At 45.2% G+C, this 17352-nt stretch overlaps 1 protein-coding gene across 1 annotated transcript in view; it reads right to left on the bottom strand.

Moving 5' to 3' along the window:
• Positions 1–542: 542 nt before the first annotated feature.
• LOC124009160 (potassium/sodium hyperpolarization-activated cyclic nucleotide-gated channel 2-like) overlaps positions 543–17352 on the bottom strand; it is an 89120-nt gene continuing 72310 nt past the window's right edge. Inside the window, exons 5-9 of the mRNA XM_046320697.1 lie at positions 8675–8821; positions 7607–7847; positions 7137–7301; positions 5941–6213; positions 543–5814 (exon numbers count right to left, since the gene is read on the bottom strand). Coding sequence (XP_046176653.1) covers positions 5111–5814; positions 5941–6213; positions 7137–7301; positions 7607–7847; positions 8675–8821 — 1530 coding nt within the window. The 3' untranslated portion in view covers positions 543–5110. The remainder of the gene's footprint in view (positions 5815–5940; positions 6214–7136; positions 7302–7606; positions 7848–8674; positions 8822–17352) is intronic.

A 17352-nucleotide genomic window follows, 5' to 3' on the forward strand; every position in this document is an offset into this window, starting at 1 on the left:
TTCTGAGAACCTTTGTACTGGAACCCCTGTTAGGAAGGCAAGCTGCAGTGATCTAGAATCTCTTTTGTCAAAAGATTCCAAAATAAACTGCTTTTTCAGATGGCAGCTCTCAGATTGCAATTGTGTCTGTTTCTGCTTGAGTGGGCCTGAAGATCTAGCTTGGTGATCTCAAGTGGGACCAACAATGTAGAAGGAAAGGCACAGGTACACACACACACACACACACACACACACACACACACACACACACACACACACACACACACACACACACACACACACACACACACACACACACACACACACACACACACACACACACACACACACACACACACACACACACACACACACACGTGCACATACACACGCACACACACACGTGCACATACACACGCACAAACACACACACACGCGCGCACACACACACACACACGCGCCCGCACACGCACGCACGCACGCGCGCGCATGCACACACACACACACACACACACACACACACACACACACACACACACACACACACACACACACACACACACACACACACACACACACACACACACACACACACACACACACACACACACACACACACACACTATACAGAGAGTCCTAAAGCAGAGAGAAGGCTTAGATAAGAAGGCTACAGTAGCTACAACACTAAGATATAATAATTGTCAGACTAGTTGACATTTTAAATAATTGTAGTTGGTTACACAGAAATGTCTAGATTTGAAGGTCCCACAAGGAATTATCAACCAAACATCCCCTCTAGGTCAGAAGCAAATACATTGGTTAGTCAAACAGACAGATATGAGAAACAGGAATCAAGCTTGGTCCTGCTGCTGCTCCCATGGTCTTCAGATGAACAGTTTTGGGGTGTCCATTTTCATTTGAATGATTCTTGATTTGAGTTCAGTTGTCCACAAACACTGTTTGTTGTCTGAGGTGATATCTAGACTGCGTAAACTCCACGAAAGAGCTTGTTTTGAGTTCACCCTCTCATTGTAGAAAATGTTTGGATTACACCAGATTGTGGTACAAACACGACAATGTGCCTCCATAACTCTGTGTATGTCACACATACAGTAGATGAGTAGAGTACAGAGCGCATGGTGTTTGAAGAGTCAAACCAGCAAAAATGTGTCATTCTGTGTTTCCCAAACCAGGGAAATTGATATATACTGACATTGTCATTTTAATTCAGCAGTACTAGTCTTTAGCTAACATTTGTACATATATTGCAAGTTGAAAATAAAAACACATATTTGCATTTCTACAAGCATGTACATACCACAAAAATAGACTATGTGGAAACTAGATATACAAGGCACAAGGTACAGTATATGCTGTCCATGTGCATTGGGGCAAACTGTAAACAAAAACAACAACAAAACAAACAAACAAAAAAGACTTATGGAAACAGAAACATAAAATACACTGATATGCTAAGACATCAACACTAAGGTATTCAGTACCCTTAATATCTTTCATATCTGGTACGGCAAGAATTTGAGATTTTAAACTGAGATAACCGTCTCTCAATAATCGTTGGTTGGTTTCAAGCATATGTGGGGAATCTCACTTGCATTCCCATTGCAAGACTCTTTTTCACAGAGAACAAAAGCAACAGTAAATGAACAGTAAGACTTTACTTGAATACGCCATCTTAAAACCTGCATAACACTGTCTTATACATAACAGATGCAAGGGACTCAAGAGAATTCACTGAGGTGCCATTCATTGATCAAGAGTCATGCTGGGTGCATGGGAACTCTTGCACGGAAACAGAGATGATATTGCCTGAACATAGCAATTTTTTCTCTGCCCTTCTTTTTTTTCACTGCAGGTGGACAATCATTCAAATCTTTACAAATGATATCAGCACAGTCCTTATAGCAGCTTAGTAGGGCAAACTTGGGTATTAACACATACAAGGAATAGGTAAGAGGACCAATTGATTGCAGTGACACAGCATTGAAGCGCACAACTGGAGTTCACTCATTTGGACTTAACTCCTTCATAATTGTATAGGCATTTTGCCATGCACTTTTCCCATTGGAGAAAACAAGCAGTCATTATAGTAATATGTTGGGGACTATGATCTGACTTCAAATATGTGACAGTTAAAAATGATAGGCTCAAAGCATTAGATTTTGATGTGGCTCAGAATATAAGTGATAAACTTGTCTATAATAATAATTGCTATCGAGTGATCCAGAGCTTATGTGAAATTTAGGTCAAATCAATAGTGAACCAATAAGGGATCAATAAAAGCATACAGATGTACAGTAACTGTAGCTATGTCAAATCAATAGTGAACCAATAAGGGATCAATAAAAGCATACAGATGTACAGTAACTGTAGCTATGTCAAATCAATAGTGAACCAATAAGGGATCAATAAAAGCATACAGATGTACAGTAACTGTAGCTAGGTCAAATCAATAGTGAACCAAGAAGGGATCAATAAAAGCATACAGATGTGGTATCTTAATTTGACCCTGCTTCTCACAGCAGGAAAATAATCATTCAGCAACACGAAATTGTAATTATTATGTGTATTATAATTAATGGATTTTTTGTAGGTGTTTTTCGTTAGGGAAAATTGTGTCTGAAATTTTAAAGTGGAAATTACAAACTTTAGAAGTATTTTTAAACCTTGAATACACTACAATTTGCATTTCCTGTTGCCCAGGAATATTCTCTGCGACAACAGTGGGATCAAATTAAGATAGCAGATCTGTATATCTTTCCGGAAAGGTGGTAAACCTGAGTGAAATGTCCATCATCATGAAAGTTCAAAGCTTCAAAAGTCAGAAATGGTACGACAACTCAGCTGCCAATTTTCTCCCAGATTTTCCACAAAGACATTATTAGATTAACCAGACGTGACCGTTGTAAAAGACTCAAGCTGTGATTTCCCCTTTGCATTAAAAGGTCATAATGTGACACAATGTGCTTAATGTTGAGCTCAATTTTGCTGTGTTGCTGTTTTGCTTCTCAGTGACAAACTGAAAATGGTTTCAACTCTCTGTCCTACATCCAATCATTTAAAAAAGTGTATTGTCTTGTCATAGAACAGAGAATGGGGTAACACACAGTTTACATAAAGAACACACCCAGACCAGAGAAGCAATAAACCTAAGAAACATTGCACAAACATTCAGCGACACAATCTCCCTTCGCATCGTCACCCAGAATAATTTCGGTCCTTGTATTTACATGGCAGTTTATTTCTGATTAGCTGTCTTCCCCCTCATATGGCATACATTCAGCAAGAGAAGGCTTTGAAGTACACCAGGATTAGAATCATTAGAATATTTATAATCAATGTCACAACCCGCCACAACCATGAATTTTGAGAACTAAATAGGGTTGTTGAAGAATAAATAATTTTCGTACAGACATTCGTAGAGTTTGAGATTCGAAGGAGCTGTATCACATACTACACCAAAAACACACAGGTGAAGATATACTTTCCTCCTCTGCCCCACAACATTTCCCATTGGCATGCATTCTGTCAATTACTTAGTCTTTCTTTACAACATACAATATTACTTTAAATGGACTTTAAAGTGACAGTTTGGGGGAGTTGATTTCCATAACTCCATTCCGGAATCCTCAGGTGACCATGAACCAGTTTGAAACCAGTTTGCCTCATTTGATCAACACAATAATTACATCCACTCACTTCCTCTGATATTTTTGGTTAAGATAACAACGTGGTCACTGGATTACAATAACACAACATGTGAAGCCACGGCAGCTGCTGGATTCTTTAAGGTTTCACAGTAAAAATAAAGAAATTAGTTACCTGTACAGCATATGTATATACATTTTATATATATATTTAAATATATAGGCGGGGTAAAAGTATTGCAGAATTATATTGCATGTATTAATTAATAAACCTGGACGAAAACAAGCAAGTATACAGTATGGGTTGTTTGCGATGGTTCTTTTTGATAAAGCTCAGATGATTTACCACCATTTTTGCCTCCAGGGTCACAATCAGTATATTTCTGCTGGCATGACAAGTGGATATCTTTCCAGACACATTTAGTTGGACAGAGAAGCTGGGAAATATTGCCTGTGCCATTGCCAGCAAAACCAACCAACCAGGCCTGACAACGCAGTGTAAAGATATGAGTACACAAGTCAGCTCTCTTGGAAAAACAGAATGGAACCAAAAACATTCATACCAACTCACGCGCACACGCGCCCACACACACACACACGCGCGCGCACGCACGCACGCACGCACGCACGCACACACACACACACACACACACACACACACACACACACAAAACCAAATATATGGCTTCTAAACTTGGAATCAAGGCAGTTGAATAAATGGCATTTTCTTCTATATTTCTTTTTTAGTTGATACAGACACAACCAAACTTTGTGTTTAAGCTCAACTTTGGTTTGGAGTAGTTACAATGAAGATATTACCTTTCGGTATTTTTTTTTCTTTACTATTTTAACTATTTACACATCGATGTAAGATCGACCAGCAGTCTAAAACACTACCTTCACTACTATTTTAAACAATATGAAGAGCCATGTATTTATTTTGCTACAACAGCGTTTACAGAAAAAAGGACACCTAAAAACACATTCTGAAAGCGTAAAATGTCATCATTGTCATTTGATTCAAGTCCCTGATTTTGCGTTTTTAAGTCCAGCTCCTGCTAGATTGCATTGTATGGATTCTACACAGTATGCAACAGTTACATTAATGATGTTGTTTCTCAATATCTTTACAATAAAGACAGCAATATAGGTGTTTGGAAGCAGAGTGTAAGGGGTGATACTAAGACTACAGGTGCTGGCATAGTAGAATAGTCCAGTCCCACCTTTGTTAAACTAGTTTAATTGTTTCGACTCTCCAAGTCACACGAACCAAAGAGTTCCTCTTTCCTCTTTGTTGACTCCGACCGACACACAGGACACTCAGTTAGAATGACTGCCGGTGTGGCCCCATATGAAGCCAGCCAGGTCAGTAAGGAAGCCGACCAGTCAGGTCATCCAGACAGAGATAAACAGACGTTTAGATTCATCCATGTGAAGAAGGCCTCTCTCCAGCAGCTCTCATAGGGTCACAAGTTGGAAGACAGCCGGTTCCGGGCTGAGTCTAACTCCGGTATGCTAACGATCGAATCCTTCTTAGGAGCTCCAGGGGCCGGGAGCCCCGACCCAGCCGCTGCTGCAGCCGCTCCCATGCCGGGTGCTCCTCCTGGGGGAGGAGTGGAGGCGAAGGCCACCCGCTGTGGAACTCCCACGGGTCTCCCCCCAACCTGGACCCCCACCCCAGAGGGCCCAGGCTGGCTGGGGTGAGTGGGCTGAGGGGGGCCAATGGAGGTGGAGGAGGCATGGGTGGATGGGTGGGTAGATTGGGGAGGGCTGGGGCCGGCAGGAGGGGTTCCATCCTGAGGGAGGGAGAGCTGGGAGGCGGAGAGGACACGGGCATCTTGGCTAAGGGTGCCTGAGTGGAGCGAGTGGGTGCTTTTCTGTGAGGAGGGCCTCTGGATGGTGTGCGTGGGGCTGGGGACGTGGTGCTGCACCAGGGACAGCTGAGACCCAGACGGCCCCACTCCCCCCATGTACTGGAATGTCCGTCCTGGATGAGCCAGAGGGCTCTGGACTGGTGGGCTGGAAATAGCCGACCCAAACACTCCTGTTGCATGGGCCATCTGTGGTGGCTGGGACTGGAGAGGAGATGCGGAAACAGGGCTCTGTGACAGGCTATGGACCACCTGGAACCTCCGCAACATACGGGGGGACTGCAGCGTCCCTGACCCTGACCCAGACGCTGACCCTGGTGCTATCGGACCTGGCCCCATCCCCATCCCCATCGGCCCCATCCCCATCCCCATCGGCCCCATCCCCGGCATCCCCATTCCCCCCATCGGCCCCATCCCCATTCCCCCCATCGGCCCCATCCCCTGGGGGCAGAAGCTCATGGCCACAGCCTGCTGGAGGCTGGCGAGGGCCCCGACTCCGGATGGGCCTGCGGGGGAGAACATGCCCCCAGGGACGGAGGATGTCATGGACATGGTGCGGGGTCTCTGAAGGTCCACTAGTTTGACCATCTCACGGTCGTACTTAACAATCTCCTGGATCATCTCATTCTCATGGTTGTTGAAAACGCCGGAGTTGAGGTCGTGCTGCACTTTGTGCATCAGAATGGAGTTCTTCTTGCCTGTGATGGAGTGAGGAGGAGGATAAAAGCAGAACTTGATGAGGATGAGGTAGAGGAAGAGGAGAACAAGGGAGGAGGAGGAGGAACCCTGACAGTATTTTCTATCCTTCAAACTAGGTATATTGTTTTTGCAAGAAGCAAAAGAAGCAGTGTCACTTCATCAAGGAAAAGAGTCACCCATTTTGAATGTTATATAATTTTATGCATCTCCGAGCGATGTTCTATCGATTCCGGGGTCATTTAATGTTTTTGTGTGTCCCTGAGCTCTTGTCGTTTAAGCAGGTAGAAATACAGCCAGTATGACAAGTTTTGCATTATATAATGAATATCGCACATAAATAACTAAATAACATTCAAAATGGGTGAGTCTTTCCTTTGTCCTGTTAAGATCTTTCATAGATAAGTTTGCATCTGCTATTTCTAAGAGGGAGTCCAACATAAAAGGTCAAATAAAGATGTGTTTATGTGATAGCAATACATAATATTAGGGTAAGATGTGAAGATGAATTCTCAATAAAGACAGTGTCACGCCTGAAGTCTGGTTTTATCCTCTAATCCCCTGTGAAAATAACAGGTGCAACCACTTGATAAATCTGGCCCAGTCCCTATTGATTGGACCACTGTTGTGTCTGGCAAACAGTGGGGAATGCAGCATCTGTGGAACCACCTGGGTACCACTAGCGCGGAAAACTACTATCACACAGGTAGTTTCTCTTTCTAGGAAGAGAAGCAGGACAACTAGGGCCCTATTTGACTACTTTAAAATGCATCCTTCTTTCTTAGTTCCCTTGGGAAGTAATCACTGATCTAACACAAATGGATTGTTGAAAGTTCACGGATCTACTACTGTCAGTTCAGTGATTACTCTAAGGCAGGGAGTGAAGAAGGTGCATTAGTACAGGGCCCAGAGCTCTCTTCAGTACCTATGCGGTCCAGTCGGTCAATGGCCACGGTCTCAAAGGCCCGTCTCATCATGGGATACTCCTCCAGCACCTCATTAAAGTTGTCCACAGACAGGGAGTAGAGACGGCAGTATGTCTCCGCTCTGACGCTGGCCGTACGCCGACCCCGCGTCAGCAAACAGATCTCTGATAGAGGGAGACAGGGTCAGGTAACACAGAGATAGAGAAAAATGTCTCAGAGATACAATATATTCATGTTCTATTTCATTATCTGTAAAATATACCATAGAAACCATCCATTATATGTTCCACTACCAGTTGTTTGGGATTGTGGTACACTTCCAATAAAGTTGTGCTAGTTTTCACACATGAAAACCCACAAAGCAGTGGGTATTCTGCTGCAGAATACTCCAGTGATCTCATTATGTCTAAATATTAATTGTTCACTGAATTAAATGAAAGTCTGTGTGTATTGTGGTTCAGGCCCATACCTCCAAAGTAGGAGCCATCAGAGAGCTTCATTCCCAGGGTTCCCTTGGTGATAACGTTACAGACTCCGTGCTGGATAAAGTACATCTTCTTGCCAATGGTGCCCTCTCTGATGATGTAATCACGAGGCTGGAAGACCTCAAAGCGGAGCATGATCAGCATGGCTGTCACAAAGTTGGGCTCTGCGTTGGCGAACAGCGGCATGGACGCCACCAGCTTACGGCAGTTGAAATTGACAATTTCCTGATGATTGGATAGACAAAGTTTGTTAGTAAAATATTTCAAGAATGCTATATCCACCAATTATTCACATTGCTGTTTTTTCTTTAGAAATTATTGCTTATGGGTACATTCATGTGTGTGTAAAATATTACTGTTCTCATATTTTTTATTCATAAGATATTCGATGTGTATGAAAATGTTTTATACCATTGGTTAGCTGGAATGGAATGTTTGTATCCTGTATATTTGACCTGTGCATGAATGCACTTATAGTAAGTCTCTCTGGATGAGAGCATCTGCTAAATGACTAAAATGTCAAATGTTACACATACAGGTCTCACATTATTGCATTTATAATATCGTTGTAACATTTATAGATTTCTTCGTTCATTTCTTAGAATTTGGGGGATTTGTGTGTATTGTTTAGTAATGGCAGGTATTATTTCAGTGTTGGAGCTAGAAATGTAAGCATATATAAATGTTTTATATTGATGTCATACATTTAGCATTTGACTGTGTAAAACCTAGCAGTACTACTTATTTTTCTGAGAGTGAGGCGGATATATAGCATTTTGCAACAAAAAAAACATGATTATATGTCTCTCTGAAATAAAACCATCAAGTGATGGATTTTAAACAAATACATGTCTGTCATGTATGATGATTAGATGATTAGATAGAGAAAAAACACACCAATCTCTTTCATAATTTCTTTCAACAATAAAAGCTCATTTCCCAGCATTTCTGAAAATGGATATATATCGTTTTGGAAGGAAATACTTGAAATGTTTTGAAATGGTTGTGTGTGTTCATGACGTCCCTGTTTAGGTAGGAACTCAGAGACCCACCTCTCTGAGTGGTTCGTTCAGTTCCTCTAGGATACTGTCTTCATCAAACATCTTCCCCTGGTACCGGTGCTCATAATAGTCATGGATTTTCTGTCGGAAGTCGGATGGCAGCTTGTGGAAGGACATGTACTGCTCCACTTGTTTGTACTGTAGAGAGAAATAAATAAAATATGAAAATATGTGAAATATGTGTTATCTAGAAACAGAAAGGTTTCTATCTAGAACCAAAAATGGTTATTCGGCTATCCTTATAGGAGAACCCTTTGAGAACCCTCCTTATAGGAGAACCGTTGGAAGGACCCTTTTTGGTACCATGTAGAACCATTTTGAGTTCCAAGTAGAACACCTTCCACAGAGGGTTCTACATAGAACCCAAAATAGTTCTACCTGGAACCAAAAAGGGTTGTCCTATGGGGACAGGTGATAAACTATTTGTATCTAAGAGTGTAGAGCTTAGACTGACTCTATGGAGTGGTTCAACCATTCCATCATGAAAAAAAGGGAGACCCATTACTAAAGTGGATGGTGGACAGGCCACAGTGAAAACTAAGGTCTGGTTTTCCAGACAAAGATTAAGTCTATTCTGGACTAAAAAACATGCTAAATGGAGCATTTTTCTAGCCTAGGACTAGCGATTTTTAGGCTAGGACTAAGTCTACTCTGTCTGGGAAATCAGCTCCGAAAGCTATGCATTACTAAATCAATGCAATGGATCAGGTGGTGTATAACTGGCATGGTGTTTGATCCCAACCCTCCTCAGGATGCCAGTCTGCCAGTCAGGAAGAAATAGATGTGGTTGTAAAGCTGTTGAGCTGTGGGAGATGGAGAGATTCCTCTGTGCACTTTTATGTCAGCATTCGTGCAGTTCAGCCCACGTCAAACAGGGAAGCTGTCTCGTAAACATGTCACTCCACACAGCACTCATAAAGCCTTCACAAACACAACACAGGCTTGGGTCTTAACTGGCACTGACACGTCAGAACCCACACACATACTGGCAGACAGACAGACAGACAGACAGACAGACAGACAGACAGACAGACAGACAGACAGACAGACAGACAGACAGACAGACAGACAGACAGACAGACAGACAGACAGACAGACAGACAGACAGACAGACAGACAGACAGACAGACAGACAGACAGACAGACAGACAGACAGACAGACAGACAGACAAATTAACTGTTTTCCTTCCCTTCTTTCTCAAACCATTAAACATTTACAAAAACAGAATCTCTCATAATTTCAGAGAAAATAGTATAAACTATGCAAATCTGGAATGTGAACACTTACAAACACCTTACTGATTGAATTATATAATAATATATGCCATTTAGCAGATGCTTTTATCCAAAGTGACTTACAGTCATGCCTGCATACATTTAACATATGGGTGGTCCAGGGAATCAAACCCACTACCCTGGGGTTACAAACACCATGCTCTACCAACTAAGCTACATACTAAGGTCTAGTAATAGTGTTAATAACTGCCTTATTCATGATCTACTACTAGACAAGAGCACCATACAGGTTTACCATACCCCATTTGACCCTCCGCTTTCATCTCTGCCACATCCACCAAGAAGAAGCCATATAATTCTAACAAGCTCGGTTGATTAATTCAAAGGCAAAATAAAGAAGTGAAGTCTCCCATGGGTGATGAAAGCTTTGCTTCCCTAACTTATGCTGTTACATAATGAGATGCTGCGTCAGTGCTGCTGCTCTCAGACAGGCAGGCTGAACTGAAGCTGTGGTGGCATAGGTAGGTGTTGCTGACGTAGTGTGTGGGGTGTGTGGTGGGGGGGGGTGTTGCTGACGTAGTGTGTGTGGGTGTTTGGGGAGGAGGGTGTTGCTGACGTAGTGTGTGTGGGTGTGGGTGTGTGTGTGGGGGGTGTTGCTGACGTAGTGTGTGTGGGTGTGTGGGGGAGGGTGTTGCTGACGTAGTGTGTGTGGGTGTGTGGGGGGGTTGCTGACGTAGTGTGCGGGGGAGGGTGTAGCTGACGTAGTGTGTGTGTGTGGGGGGGGTGTTGCTGACGTAGAAACAGCCCAGGACCTGCTGGTGATGCTGATAGGCTAACCATCATAACAACTGAACCTGCTTGTGATGCTGATAGGCTAACCATCATAACAACTGAACCTGCTTGCGATGCTGATAGGCTAACCATCATAACAACTGAACCTGCTTGTGATGCTGATAGGCTAACCATCATAACAACTGAACCGGATGGTGATGCTGATAGGCTAACCATCATAACAACAGAATCGGATAGTGATGCTGGTAGGCTAACCATCATAACAACTGAACCGGATGGTGATGCTGATAGGCTAACCATCATAACAACAGAATCGGATGGTGATGCTGATAGGCTAACCATCATAACAACAGAATCGGATAGTGATGCTGGTAGGCTAACCATCATAACAACTGAACCGGATGGTGATGCTGATAGGCTAACCATCATAACAACAGAATCGGATGGTGATGCTGATAGGCTAACCATCATAACAACAGAATCGGATAGTGATGCTGGTAGGCTAACCATCATAACAACAGAATCGGATGGTGATGCTGATAGGCTAACCATCATAACAACAGAATCGGATAGTGATGCTGATAGGCTAACCATCATAACAACAGAATCGGATGGTGATGCTGATAGGCTAACCATCATAACAACAGAATCGGATGGTGATGCTGATAGGCTAACCATCATAACAACAGAATCGGATGGTGATGCTGATAGGCTAACCATCATAACAACAGAATCGGATGGTGATGCTGATAGGCTAACCATCATAACAACAGAATCTGATGGTGATGCTGATAGGCTAACCATCATAACAACAGAATCTGATGGTGATGCTGATAGGCTAACCATCATAACAACAGAATCTGATGGTGATGCTGATAGGCTAACCATCATAACAACTGGACCTGGTGAAGATGGATCAGTCATTGCCTGTGTCTGAAATAGTACCCTTTGCCTATATAGTGCACTACTTTTGACCAGGGCTCATAGGGCTTTGGTCAGAAGTAATGCACTATATGGGGAATAGGGTGCCATTTTAGACACAGCCACTGTTCCCATTGTGGTGAGAACATAGAAATGGAAGAAGTAGAATGGAGTAGTTGTAACATAGAAACCAGTAGTTCTATTATTTACAGGATTTCTATGGTACCATGTACAGATTATACAAATAAAACATGATATTCAGTTGAACAACTTGAATAGTGGTATCCCAGAGCTAAACATGTGAATTGCAATGAGTATTTGAATGTCATGTTTTGTCATATATTGTCTTGTCCTTGTGCTTTCCCTTCTGTTCGTTTCCCCCTGCTGGTCTTATTAGGTTCGTTCCCTTTTTCTATCCCTCTCTCTCCCCCTCCCTCTCTCTCTTCTCTCTATCGTTCCGTTCCTGCTCCCAGCTGTTCCTCATTCTCCTAACTCACTCATTTACTCTTTTCACACCTGTCCCCTATTTTGCCCTCTGATTAGAGCCCTATTTCTCCCCTTGTTTTCCGCTTCTGTCCTTGTCGGATCCTTGTATGATGTTCGCTGTGCTGTGTCCTTGTCTCGCCCTGTCGTGTTTTGTCTCCTTCAGATGCTGCGTGTTAGCAGGTGTCTTAGTCTGCTACGGTCGGTGCCTTCCCGAAGCAACCTGCAGTCAATGGTCGAGTCTCCAGTCTGTCCTCGTTACTACGAGTGGATTTAAGTTTTTTCCTGTTTTGTTTTCTTCTTGATTTTTCCAGGATTATTACTTTTGTCATATACTGGAATAAAGACTCTGTTTTCGTTAAGTCGCTTTTGGGTCCTCATTCACCAGCATAACAGAAGGATCCGACCAAGAATGGACCCAGCGACTACGGATTCTCGTAACACTGCCGTCGAGATCCAGGGAGCTATGCTCGGCAGACACGAGCAGGAATTGTCTGCTGCTCGTCATGCCGTTGAGACCCTGGCCGCTCAGGTTTCCGACCTCTCAGGACAGTTTCAGAGTCTTCGTCTCGTGCCACCAGCTACTTCCTGGTCTTCCGAGTCTCCGGAACCTAGGGTTAATAACCCACCATGTTATTCTGGGCAGCCCACTGAGTGCCGTTCCTTTCTCACCCAATGTGATATTGTGTTCTCTCTCCAACCCAACACATACTCAAGAGAGAGAGCTCGGATTGCTTACGTCATTTCACTCCTTACTGGTCGGGCTCGAGAGTGGGGCACAGCTATCTGGGAGGCAAGGGCTGAGTGTTCTAACAATTATCTGAACTTTAAAGAGGAGATGATACGGGTTTTTGATCGTTCAGTTTTTGGTAGGGAGGCTTCTAGGGCCTTGGCTTCCCTATGTCAAGGTGATCGATCCATAACCGATTACTCTATAGAGTTTCGCACTCTTGCTGCCTCTAGTGACTGGAACGAGCCGGCGCTGCTCGCTCGTTTTCTGGAGGGACTCCACGCTGAGGTTAAGGATGAGATTCTCTTCCGGGAGGTTCCTTCCAGTGTGGACTCTTTGATTGCACTCGCCATCCACATAGAACGACGGGTAGATCTTCGTCACCGAGCTCGTGGAAGAGAGCTCGCGTCAACGGTGTTCCCCCTCTCCGCATCGCAACCATCTCCTCCCTCCGGCTCAGAGACTGAGCCCATGCAGCTGGGAGGTATTCGCATCTCGACTAAGGAGAGGGAACGGAGGATCACCAACCGCCTTTGCCTCTATTGCGGTTCTGCTGGACATTTTGTCAATTCATGTCCAGTAAAAGCCAGAGCTCATCAGTAAGCGGAGGGCTACTGGTGAGCGCTACTACTCAGGTCTCTCCATCAAGATCCTGTACTACCATGTCGGTCCATCTACGCTGGACCGGTTCGGCTGCTTCATGCAGTGCCTTGATAGACTCTGGGGCTGAGGGTTGTTTTATGGACGAAGCATGGGCTCGGAAATATGACATTCCTCTCAGACAGTTAGGGAAGCCCACGCCCATGTTCGCCTTAGATGGTAGTCTTCTCCCCAGTATCAGATATGAGACACTACCTTTAACCTTCACAGTATCTGGTAACCACAGTGAGACCATTTCCTTTTTGATTTTTCGTTCACCTTTTACACCTGTTGTTTTGGGTCATCCCTGGCTAGTATGTCATAATCCTTCTATTAATTGGTCTAGTAATTCTATCCTATCCTGGAACGTTTCTTGTCATGTGAAGTGTTTAATGTCTGCTATCCCTCCTGTTTCTTCTGTCCCCTCTTCTCAGGAGGAACCTGGTGATTTGACAGGAGTGCCGGAGGAATATCATGATCTGCGCACGGTCTTCAGTCGGTCCAGAGCCAACTCCCTTCCTCCTCACCGGTCGTATGATTGTAGTATTGATCTCCTTCCGGGGACCACTCCCCCTCGGGGTAGACTATACTCTCTGTCGGCTCCCGAACGTAAGGCTCTCGAGGATTATTTGTCTGTTTCTCTTGACGCCGGCACCGTAGTGCCTTCTTCCTCTCCTGCCGGAGCGGGGTTTTTTTTTGTTAAGAAGAAGGACGGTACTCTGCGCCCCTGCGTGGATTATCGAGGGCTGAATGACATAACGGTTAAGAATCGTTATCCGCTTCCCCTTATGTCGTCAGCCTTCGAGATTCTGCAGGGAGCCAGGTTCTTTACTAAGTTGGACCTTCGTAATGCTTACCATCTCGTGCGCATCAGAGAGGGGGACGAGTGGAAAACGGCGTTTAACACTCCGTTAGGGCATTTTGAGTACCGGGTTCTGCCGTTTGGTCTCGCTAATGCTCCAGCTGTTTTTCAGGCATTAGTTAATGATGTACTGAGAGACATGCTGAACATCTTTGTTTTTGTCTACCTTGACGATATCCTGATTTTTTCACCGTCACTCGAGATTCATGTTCAGCACGTTCGACGTGTACTCCAACGCCTTTTAGAGAATTGTCTCTACGTGAAGGCTGAGAAGTGCGCCTTTCATGTCTCCTCTGTCACATTTCTCGGTTCTGTTATTTCCGCTGAAGGCATTCAGATGGATCCCGCTAAGGTCCAGGCTGTCAGTGATTGGCCCGTTCCAAGGTCACGTGTCGAGTTGCAGCGCTTTCTAGGTTTCGCTAATTTCTATCGGCGTTTCATTCGTAATTTCGGTCAAGTTGCTGCCCCTCTCACAGCTCTTACTTCTGTCAAGACGTGCTTCAAGTGGTCCGGTTCCGCCCAGGGAGCTTTTGATCTCCTCAAGAAGCGTTTTACGTCCGCTCCTATCCTCGTTACTCCTGACGTCACTAAACAATTCATTGTCGAGGTTGACGCTTCAGAGGTGGGCGTGGGAGCCATTCTATCCCAGCGCTTCCAGTCTGACGATAAGGTCCATCCTTACGCTTATTTTTCTCATCGCCTGTCGCCATCGGAACGCAACTATGATGTGGGTAACCGCGAACTGCTCGCCATCCGCTTAGCCCTAGGCGAATGGCGACAGTGGTTGGAGGGGGCGACCATTCCTTTTGTCATTTGGACTGACCATAAGAACCTTGAGTACATCCGTTCTGCCAAACGACTTAATGCACGTCAAGCTCGTTGGGCGTTGTTTTTCGCTCGTTTCGAGTTTGTGATTTCTTATCGCCCGGGTAATAAGAACACCAAGCCTGATGCCTTATCCCGTCTCTTTAGTTCTTCTGTGGCTTCTACCGATCCCGAGGGGATTCTTCCTTATGGGCGTGTTGTCGGGTTGACTGTCTGGGGAATTGAGAGACAGGTTAAGCAAGCACTCACTCACACTGCGTCGCCGCGCGCTTGTCCTAGTAACCTTCTTTTCGTTCCTGTTTCTACTCGTCTGGCTGTTCTTCAGTGGGCTCACTCTGCCAAGTTAGCTGGCCATCCCGGCGTTCGAGGTACACTTGCTTCTATTAGCCAGCGGTTTTGGTGGCCTACTCAGGAGCGTGACACGCGCCGTTTCGTGGCTGCTTGTTCGGACTGTGCGCAGACTAAGTCAGGTAACTCTCCTCCTGCCGGTCGTCTCAGACCGCTTCCTATTCCTTCTCGACCATGGTCTCACATCGCCTTAGACTTCATTACCGGTCTGCCTTCGTCTGCGGGGAAGACTGTGATTCTTACGGTTGTCGATAGGTTCTCTAAGGCGGCACATTTCATTCCCCTCGCTAAGCTTCCTTCCGCTAAGGAGACGGCACAAATCATCATTGAGAATGTGTTCAGAATTCATGGCCTCCCGTTAGACGCCGTTTCAGACAGAGGTCCGCAATTCACGTCACAGTTTTGGAGGGAGTTCTGTCGTTTGATTGGTGCTTCCGTCAGTCTCTCTTCCGGTTTTCATCCCCAGTCTAATGGTCAAGCAGAAAGGGCCAATCAGACGATTGGTCGCATATTACGCAGCCTTTCTTTTAGAAACCCTGCGTCTTGGGCAGAACAGCTCCCCTGGGCAGAATACGCTCACAACTCGCTTCCTTCGTCTGCTACCGGGCTATCTCCATTTCAGAGTAGTCTGGGTTACCAGCCTCCTCTGTTCTCGTCCCAGCTCGCCGAGTCCAGCGTTCCCTCCGCTCAGGCGTTTGTCCAACGTTGTGAGCGCACCTGGAGGAGGGTGAGGTCTGCACTTTGCCGTTACAGGGCGCAGACTGTGAGAGCCGCCAATAAACGTAGGATTAAGAGTCCTAGGTATTGTCGCGGCCAGAGAGTGTGGCTTTCCACTCGTAACCTTCCCCTTACGACAGCTTCTCGTAAGTTGACTCCGCGGTTCATTGGTCCGTTCCGTGTCTCCCAGGTCGTCAATCCTGTCGCTGTGCGACTGCTTCTTCCGCGACATCTTCATCGCGTCCATCCTGTCTTCCATGTCTCCTGTGTCAAGCCCTTTCTTCGCGCCCCCGTTCGTCTCCCCCCCCGTCCTTGTCGAGGGCGCACCTATTTACAAGGTACGTAGGATCATGGACATGCGTTCTCGGGGACGTGGTCACCAGTACTTAGTGGATTGGGAGGGTTACGGTCCTGAGGAGAGGAGTTGGGTTCCATCTCGGGACGTGCTGGACCGTTCGCTGATTGATGATTTCCTCCGTTGCCGCCAGGATTCCTCCTCGAGTGCGCCAGGAGGCGCTCGGTGAGTGGGGGGGTACTGTCATGTTTTGTCATATATTGTCTTGTCCTTGTGCTTTCCCTTCTGTTCGTTTCCCCCTGCTGGTCTTATTAGGTTCGTTCCCTTTTTCTATCCCTCTCTCTCCCCCTCCCTCTCTCTCTTCTCTCTATCGTTCCGTTCCTGCTCCCAGCTGTTCCTCATTCTCCTAACTCACTCATTTACTCTTTTCACACCTGTCCCCTATTTTGCCCTCTGATTAGAGCCCTATTTCTCCCCTTGTTTTCCGCTTCTGTCCTTGTCGGATCCTTGTATGATGTTCGCTGTGCTGTGTCCTTGTCTCGCCCTGTCGTGTTTTGTCTCCTTCAGATGCTGCGTGTTAGCAGGTGTCTTAGTCTGCTACGGTCGGTGCCTTCCCGATACAACCTGCAGTCAATGGTCGAGTCTCCAGTCTGTCCTCGTTACTACGAGTGGATTTAAGTTTTTTCCTGTTTTGTTTTCTTCTTGATTTTTCCAGGATTATTACTTTTGTCATATACTGGAATAAAGACTCTGTTTTCGTTAAGTCGCTTTTGGGTCCTCATTCACCAGCATAACATTGAAGTGGATAATGGTACTGTAAT

This window comes from Oncorhynchus gorbuscha, linkage group LG22, assembly GCF_021184085.1.
Source record: "Oncorhynchus gorbuscha isolate QuinsamMale2020 ecotype Even-year linkage group LG22, OgorEven_v1.0, whole genome shotgun sequence".
Classification (NCBI taxonomy): Eukaryota; Metazoa; Chordata; class Actinopteri; order Salmoniformes; family Salmonidae; genus Oncorhynchus; species Oncorhynchus gorbuscha.